This window comes from Papaver somniferum, chromosome 1 (genome assembly GCF_003573695.1).
Source record: "Papaver somniferum cultivar HN1 chromosome 1, ASM357369v1, whole genome shotgun sequence".
Lineage (NCBI taxonomy): Eukaryota > Viridiplantae > Streptophyta > Magnoliopsida > Ranunculales > Papaveraceae > Papaver > Papaver somniferum.
The window spans coordinates 201,014,588-201,022,924 of NC_039358.1; the positions used below are offsets into that span (position 1 = coordinate 201,014,588).

The 8,337-nt window shown below is 38.0% G+C and overlaps 2 protein-coding genes across 2 annotated transcripts; one reads left to right on the forward strand and one right to left on the reverse strand.

The window, feature by feature from the left end:
- Positions 1–3,460: 3,460 nt before the first annotated feature.
- Positions 3,461–5,861, forward strand: LOC113312119 (tRNA (cytosine(34)-C(5))-methyltransferase-like). Its single transcript, XM_026560880.1, has 8 exons — positions 3,461–3,475; positions 3,793–3,875; positions 4,046–4,302; positions 4,392–4,447; positions 4,888–4,973; positions 5,097–5,189; positions 5,300–5,542; positions 5,654–5,861. Exons 3-8 carry the CDS (start codon positions 4,106–4,108, stop codon positions 5,708–5,710), a joined length of 732 nt encoding a protein of 243 aa, XP_026416665.1. The 5' UTR covers positions 3,461–3,475; positions 3,793–3,875; positions 4,046–4,105; the 3' UTR covers positions 5,711–5,861.
- A 611-nt stretch (positions 5,862–6,472) lies between these two features.
- Positions 6,473–7,870, reverse strand: LOC113312128 (GILT-like protein F37H8.5). The gene is made up of 2 exons (XM_026560889.1): positions 6,890–7,870; positions 6,473–6,793 (listed from the first exon to the last, which is right to left on the reverse strand). The coding sequence occupies exons 1-2, from the start codon at positions 7,229–7,231 to the stop codon at positions 6,791–6,793; spliced, it is 345 nt and encodes a 114-aa protein (XP_026416674.1). The 5' UTR covers positions 7,232–7,870; the 3' UTR covers positions 6,473–6,790.
- Between the last annotated feature and the right edge of the window lie 467 nt (positions 7,871–8,337).

Genomic DNA, 8,337 nt, shown 5'->3' on the forward strand with positions numbered 1-8,337 from the left:
TGCATTGCGTCATCTTTGTCTCTTGGAGCATAATTATTGGAGGTCTCATTAACTGAATCATTTTGTGGACAACTGTTCTTCTAATGGAGGAATTGAGTCCTCTCACATTCCAGTCTAGGATTGAAAGATTCATGAAGAACCATAGTGTCCCCTTGTTTTGACTGCTCTTTTAGTTGTTGGTGAGTGTATATCTATCACAGTCACTCCAAGCCTTTTCCATTCAGTTTTTAGCTTTTTTGACACAACCTGCTGAGATGTTACTGTATCTTTACAGGTTGAGTCTACTTCCTCAGATAATTCACTTATATATGACTCAAAACCAGGTGGGTAAAGTGGAGAATTCGATGATGATGAATCTGATAGAATATTTTCTTCAATGGAGATCATAAAAGAATCTTCTAAACTCAACATAGGTACAGACCTTTGCTTATGTTCATGAGTAGTGATACCTTCTGTTCCAGCAATTCGGAGAGTATTTTGTACTGCAAAATATTCTTCAGGGAGAATTTTTGTTGGTAGGATGGGTATAGGTTTCAAAACTGGACCTGCATAACTTTTTTGAGTGATTTGGCATTGCGTTGAAACCTAATCCTAGGTGTACACCAAGTTTGTTTCATTGGGGACTGTTGATGGTTGGATGTTGTTGAAGCTGCAGTAAGGTTGCTGTTGATTTAGGTCTGTGAGTGGATTGTGTAGGCATGAAGCTACAGGTGATATTGGTCTAACGGCGATGAAATGGGATTGTGCAGTAGTGCCACTTGTCAAAATGTTGACGTGTACAGAGTCCACATGACATATTCGAGTCCAGGTGTACCAAGTCCATGCTGACTTAGTCGAGTTAAATCAGTGACACAGACTTGAACGAACGATTCAAAGGACTTTTAGGTCTTTTTAGTTACACTTAACGGTGCTAACTTTCCATCCATCACTTTTGGTCAAAACTTGCCTAGTCTAGCAATAAGTAAAAAAAGTGGCCTAGATTTGAAAAGCACCAAAAAAACAGGCCTATTTCTGTAAAAATCCCTTTTCTTTTTTGGTCTTGACACAATCCACAAGGTTTAAGAAAACACCCAGAACCTTAGAAGAAAAACCAAAAAAAAAAAAGACTACTGTCTGTAATAAACTTTCTATTCCTATCCTCTTCACGAAAATTATTCATCTCACTATCAAAACTGTCAGAACCAATGGTAAGAAATTTCACCATGTCCTTTATCAATGCCGAAGCCGATATTTCTGTTGCCGAGAGTCATTCGCCTCGGCACCAATAACAACTTGTTAGAACAAGGCATGGCCCAAACAATGATTCTTCCCTCAAAATGGGCACGGGCCGCGCGGCACTAACAATATGAGGCCACGATCGTGACCGTTAGATTCAATTCCCGAATCAACAAAAATTGAATTAAAAACTGAGACCCTAAAACCTCCGATGAACCTTAACCTCTCTCTATCCCTCTCTTCTCCGGTTTCAGCAGAAGAAGCAACAGCAGCCATGGGTGGAGTAGGAAGAGGTGGCGGACAAAAGAGAGGAAGAACACAGAGAAAACACTTTAAACAGACCAGAGAAAACGTTTGGAAGAAAACTAGATCTGATACTACTAACAACAATGATAATAACAATGGTGAAAATCATCAACCAGGGTGGGAATCTTTTGCTAATCAGAACTTAGCTTTTGAAGCTTATTACAAAGTAAGAAGAAACCCCTTTGATTGTTTTTTCTCTGATTCTTATTGATTCATAGATACATGGTTTTAATTTTTGATTTGTTTGGTTTATTAGGAACAAGGTATAGTGAAGGAGGAGGAATGGAAGGTGTTTATGGATGTTCTTCATAAACCATTCCAGCTGCTTTCAGAATCAATTCTAGTTAATTTTAGTTTTGATTCTTGTTTTTAGATTGATTTGGGGTTGCTTTGATTTGTTAGTGTTTTCATGCAAGTTCAAATTAGGGTAGGGTTTAGACTTTGGATGAGTTAGTAAGTAGCATGTAAGGTTTAAGGATGAATCCCGAACATATGGAAGATTGACCTGTATACCCTCTCAACCAAAACAACAACTTGAACATGGTCAGACCTGTACGCCTTCTCAAGCTTGTGAATTATTAGCCGCAACTGACATGTTGTGTGATTCTGTGGCTTCTGTTGCCTTGTCATTCCACTACACTGAAATTAGAGCAATAATAGTCATATTGCTGATCCGTTCTGTTGTTAAAGGACCAAAATCTTCTATCTCTTTGCTACATTGATAAAATCGAAAAGCTTTAGAAATCTCATCCAGATATCTCTGTATGAAGCGACACTACTTGTAAATTTGATGAATAGAACCTGCCTGAGTAGGAATGATTGAAGAATCAGGTATCTGTGATTTGTTAGGATCTGCTATACTTGTTTCACTTCTGTTGTTTTCTTTATTATGTTTCCTGTTTTGTCACTTTTCTTTAGCTGTTCAACAGCTTCATGTTTATGAATTTTCGTATCTTCATTCTCTTAACGATTTATTTCATCTTCTTCCTTCTTCTGATTATAGACCTCCGTAAATGAAGATACACTTCCTTTTGTTTCTTCACTATCTCTGCATAAGCCCTTTTCTGTTCGTCACTTATGTCCTGCAATCTTCGATATCTATATAACATTTATAAACAACATTATTTAAGCCAAACACGTAATAAGATTATGACAGTTGAAGACAATCAGAGGACTGATCCATTACCTTTACAGTGTTATTGTTATCTTAATATATTGGATAACAACTTCTATTTCTGTGCAATTAAAAAATTTAATGCTTTTTGGGTGTTGCACTGTTGCTGATGTTTTTCGATGTTTGAAATTTGTAGTGGACAATTTTATGAGGATATTCGTTTGCAGCTAGAGAATGACTTTATGAAAACTCTTGAGTTCGAGGTGTGTATATTTACTTTATATAAATTTAAATGCATCTACTGCAGTTTTGGCTTGATGCTTGAGATGATTTTCTTCTTCTTGGCAGGTGGCTGATGGTGATGAAGGGATACCTGTCAGACCATTACCTTGGTATCCTAATAATATGGCTTGGCATTCGAATTTTTCAAGAATGCAGCTACGCAAGAATCAATCTCTTGAGAGGTAAACCATGATGTCTTATACGTCCGTGATACTACCTTTTCAAAATGGTTTAACCTGGAAGTTTTCAATTGAGATTAGTCTCCCTTGTTCAGTATTCTGTAATCATTACTTTGAGGTACATAATTAACAGCTGATCATGTCAGGTTTCATCATTTCTTGAAGCAAGCAAATGATATTGGAAACATAACACGACAAGAGGCTGTTAGCATGGTGAGCAAATGTTTTCAAGTTCATTTGCTTATGAAGTAGTCTATTCTAGTTACTGAGTAGTATTCAGGCTCCTTGGAGAAATTATCTGCTCATTGGTTCGCTGCTCTTTTTGCTTGTTATTCGTGAACGATTACTTGCTAACAAGGTGATATTTTGGGTGAGACAGGTACCCCCACTGTTCCTGGATGTACGCCCTGAACATTTCGTACTTGATACTAAGTTACTTTTGTGTCCACACTCTTTGTGAGATTTGAGTTATTTTATCGACAGTCCTTGCTTAGCTTTATATGCATAAACTATAATAACACAATTTGTGCCTCTCAAGTTCTCGAACACCATTCATACCATGTTGCTACAAGCATGTCAGACCAAGATCAGTCACGTAGTTCCTAGATATTTGCTGCAAACTTGTTGATGCCGATTTTTTATAATGAGTTTTTGAAGATTCTGACTTGGATTGACTGTTTTGTTTTACGATATCAGTGTGTGCAGCTCCTGGCTCGAAAACGTTCCAATTACTTGAGATAATACATCAATCATCCGACTCAGCACTGCCTACTGGACTGGTCATACTCTTTTCTCAATCAGCTCTCTCTTTTATTTCTTATATTCATGTTTTTGCTTTGTCAGCTGAATCTGGATAGACTTTTGCCAGCCACCTACTGTGATATTTTAAATATACTTACCTCGCTGCTCTATGGGGTTTATGGCTTCTTGTTATTTTAATTTCGTTTAGGTTATCGCTAATGATGTGGACGCCCAAAGGTGTAACCTTCTCATTCACCAGACCAAAAGAATGTGTTGTGCCAACTTGATAGTTACCAACCATGAGGCTCAGCACTTTCCAAGCTGCAATTTGAGCAAAAATGGCTTAGACACATCTGAATTTGGAATTCCAGATATCAGTCAACTCTTGTTTGATCGAGTCTTATGTGACATTCCATGCAGTGGAGATGGAACTCTTCGCAAGGCTCCCGACATTTGGAGGAAGTGGTTGTTACTTACTCGCATCTTGTATTTTCTCTTTTACTCCTTGTTACCTTGTTTTCTTTTTGTTGAGAAAAGTTTCCATTTATATCCAGGAGTGGAGGTATGGGCAACGGAGTGCATCGCCTTCAAGTGCAGATCGCTATGCGTGGTATAGTTCTTATAAACAACACTTGGGAATTGAAATTTATTTGCTTCGTTACAACCTTATCAGTTATTTTATTTATTTATTTTTGAAAATCTGGAACGCATCCAACCAAACCTTACAAGGGAACTATATCAGTAATATGACCCATTTATAGGTTAATGCTTTATGGGTGTTTCACATAATTGGCTCCTGGCAGATTTTCGTCTTCAATATAATTGTACCATAATCATAAGTTTCGTATCAAAGTGAATCTCCGCTATTCCAATTTCACCAGATTCGCTTATGACCACATTGTGTCATAACATAACCAGATGCTTGTGCTGATGTGTATTTTTGCTCTACATCAGCTTATATTCGTATATATGCTCTCTTCCGTCAAACTTAGAATCCGACACTATATTTTTTCCATAATTCCCCAAACTTATCCATGTAGTTCATTGCAGGCATTGCGTTGCTTAAAGTGGGTGGAAGAATGGTATACTCAACCTGTTCGATGAATCCCGTCGAGAATGAAGCTGTAGTTGCTGAGGTAATGGCGAAGCTACTTATAAGGAAATTACTGATGCTACATGAGTTTTTTTCTGCTACCCTATTACATTTTCTTAGCTCCCTTTTCTCCTCATCCATCCTAATCTCCATTTATTTTCTTCAGATTCTGAGGAGATGCGGGGGATCTGTTGAACTTCTTGATGTTTCTACTGAGCTCCCTCAGTTGGTCCGTCGCCCGGGAATTAAGAGTTGGAAGGTTGATTTTCTTATACCTACGGTTGCTGTTAGTGTACTCTTGTAGATAGAGATTCCTGGATATTTGATGTAGCTATATAACTGATACTATGTATGATTGACAAATGGCAGGTCCGTGATAAGGGTGTATGGTTAGCTTCTTACAAGGATGTGTCTAAGTACCGCAGAACAGCCATTGTGCCAAGCATGTTTCCTTCCGGTCAAAGCTTTGATGCCGAAACAGTGGTTCCTTCAGGGTTAGATGAAAACGTGGTTCCTCCTAGCAATGACAATGAGATGGAGAATGTAGATTCTGATCATGTCAACGAGCCGTCCGAGATCCTTGCGAGTCCAACTGATGCTTTGGAGATGGAGGTTTCAGATCTATGATTTAGACATGAAACAAATTAATGTCTATGATTTAGACATGAAACAAATTTCAGAACCTTTCCTTTTAATTCTGCCTGGTTTTTATGTTGCTTGCAGGACTTTAACCCACTCCTTTCTTCTTTAAGCCAAAATTTAATGCGCTCAACTGCTTAATGAAAATTATTAAGTTCACTACAGCTAGCTCGCATTGTAAACAAACCAAAGAAAGTAGAAGACGAATAAGTCCAGAAGAAAAGAAAATGTTGGAGCACGCTTGTTTGTTTTAGTCGAAAGTACGTACTCCGGACTTGTCCCAGTATGATATGAGCCTATCTACGTTGCCGCAACCCAGAAGCGAAACCGTGCCTGGCGCAGCCAATCTGAAGGTTGTACTCGTGCATATATGCGAACCAGTTGTACGTATGTACGCCGATTCTTCAGGGTGCACTCGAATGATTTAATTTTAATTTCAAGCTTCAGAGTGAAGTTTCCAACTACTACCACTGAAATCCTATAAGAACTATAGCCATCTCATTGTGAAATCACAACAGTGTTTTGTTTGTTTGAAATTTAATTGCAAGGAAGGTTCTCATGGCTTCCCCTTCTCCTACTCAATTTTCTGCTGCTCTGGTTCTTCTATGTCTTTTGGTTTTCTCATTTTCCACGACTACATCTTCATCTAAAGTTGCAGTTGCAGTTGCTCCTCCTCAAGTAAATGAGCATACAATCTCAAAATCTTCAGTTGCTGCTTCTGTTGAAAAGGTGTCTTTAACAGTCTACTACAGTTCTCAATCTGTTAGATCTGCAAACTTCATCGCCTACAACCTAATGAAAATTCTCGAAAACGGGCTCATTGATTTTGTTGATCTTAAACTAGTTCCTTTCGGAAAATCTCGTCTATTGAAAAACGGAACAATCCTCTGCGAGGTATTCCTCTCTCGATCCACCTGATTTCTTTGGTTGTTTTTTTCCCAGCGGTATCAATCCTCTGCGAGGTATTCCTTATCACGGATCGAGAAATCAGGTGATTATGAAGTGAAATAAATTAATTAGTGATTAATTAACAACCATACACCCTCAAGTTGTGTAGTACTCTGCATAATTGGTTATTGCATAGACTAATGCTAATTGTGTAGTACTCCCTAACAGTAAATTTCTACACTGTGTTAAATTGATGCTGTGGTGCAAGTAATGCTTGTACTGATCGAGAAATCAGGTGATCATGAAGTGGTATCAATCAACCATACACCCTTATCACTGAAAAAACAACCATTTATTTAATTAATTAGTGATTATGAAGTGAAATAAATTAATTATTATTGAAAGAAATCAGGTGGATCGAGAGAGGAATACCTCGCAGAGGATTGTTCCGTTTTTCAATAGACGAGATTTTCCGAAAGGAACTAGTTTAAGATCAACAAAATCAATGAGCCCGTTTTCGAGAATTTTCATTAGGTTGTAGGCGATGAAGTTTGCAGATCTAACAGATTGAGAACTGTAGTAGACTGTTAAAGACACCTTTTCAACAGAAGCAGCAACTGAAGATTTTGAGATTGTATGCTCATTTACTTGAGGAGGAGCAACTGCAACTGCAACTGCAACTTTAGATGAAGATGTAGTCGTGGAAAATGAGAAAACCAAAAGACATAGAAGAACCAGAGCAGCAGAAAATTGAGTAGGAGAAGGGGAAGCCATGAGAACCTTCCTTGCAATTAAATTTCAAACAAACAAAACACTGTTGTGATTTCACAATGAGATGGCTATAGTTCTTATAGGATTTCAGTGGTAGTAGTTGGAAACTTCACTCTGAAGCTTGAAATTAAAATTAAATCATTCGAGTGCACCCTGAAGAATCGGCGTACATACGTACAACTGGTTCGCATATATGCACGAGTACAACCTTCAAATTGGCTGCGCCAGGCACGGTTTCGCTTCTGGGTTGCGGCAACGTAGATAGGCTCATATCATACTGGGACAAGTCCGGAGTACGTACGTTCGACTAAAACAAACAAGCGTGCTCCAACATTTTCTTTTCTTCTGGACTTATTCGTCTTCTACTTTCTTTGGTTTGTTTACAATGCGAGCTAGCTGTAGTGAACTTAATAATTTTCATTAAGCAGTTGAGCGCATTAAATTTTGGCTTAAAGAAGAAAGGAGTGGGTTAAAGTCCTGCAAGCAACATAAAAACCAGGCAGAATTAAAAGGAAAGGTTCTGAAATTTGTTTCATGTCTAAATCATAGACATTAATTTGTTTCATGTTTGTAAATTTCTAGGAAAATCCATCATTTTAATTGGCCTTATCTAAAATCCATCATTTTAAACGTATTTACAAGCATATCCTTTCCTCCTTTCTAACTTGACACCTTGGTCTTTCCTTTTGCACTTATTATCTTGGCTTCTCTTAATGGGTAATTAGGATTCCTATTCTTTGGATCCAAATCATTCCTTAGACCTTTCTGGTAACCCTATTGTTATCATATTTGGGCTTAAATTCTATATGGTCATTTTGGGTATCAACATCGATCTCCCTTGGCAATTTATTTCCAAGTATCTACAAGTGTTAGGCCACCATCTCCGTGTTGCATGAGCAAGGGATACCTCTCAAGAAAAGCTAAGTTTAATGTCTTCAGCTAGACATTGGAAGAGATTAGTCACCTCGTAGAATCATAAAGCAGCAACCGAAATAACTGCGGGTCATCTGGAGCAAAAAGTGACAACCACAAGTAGAGGAAATTGGAATCGACCAAAAAGATGAGCATACCCTTATCTACTCTTTTATTCAAGACAACTACATCAAGTT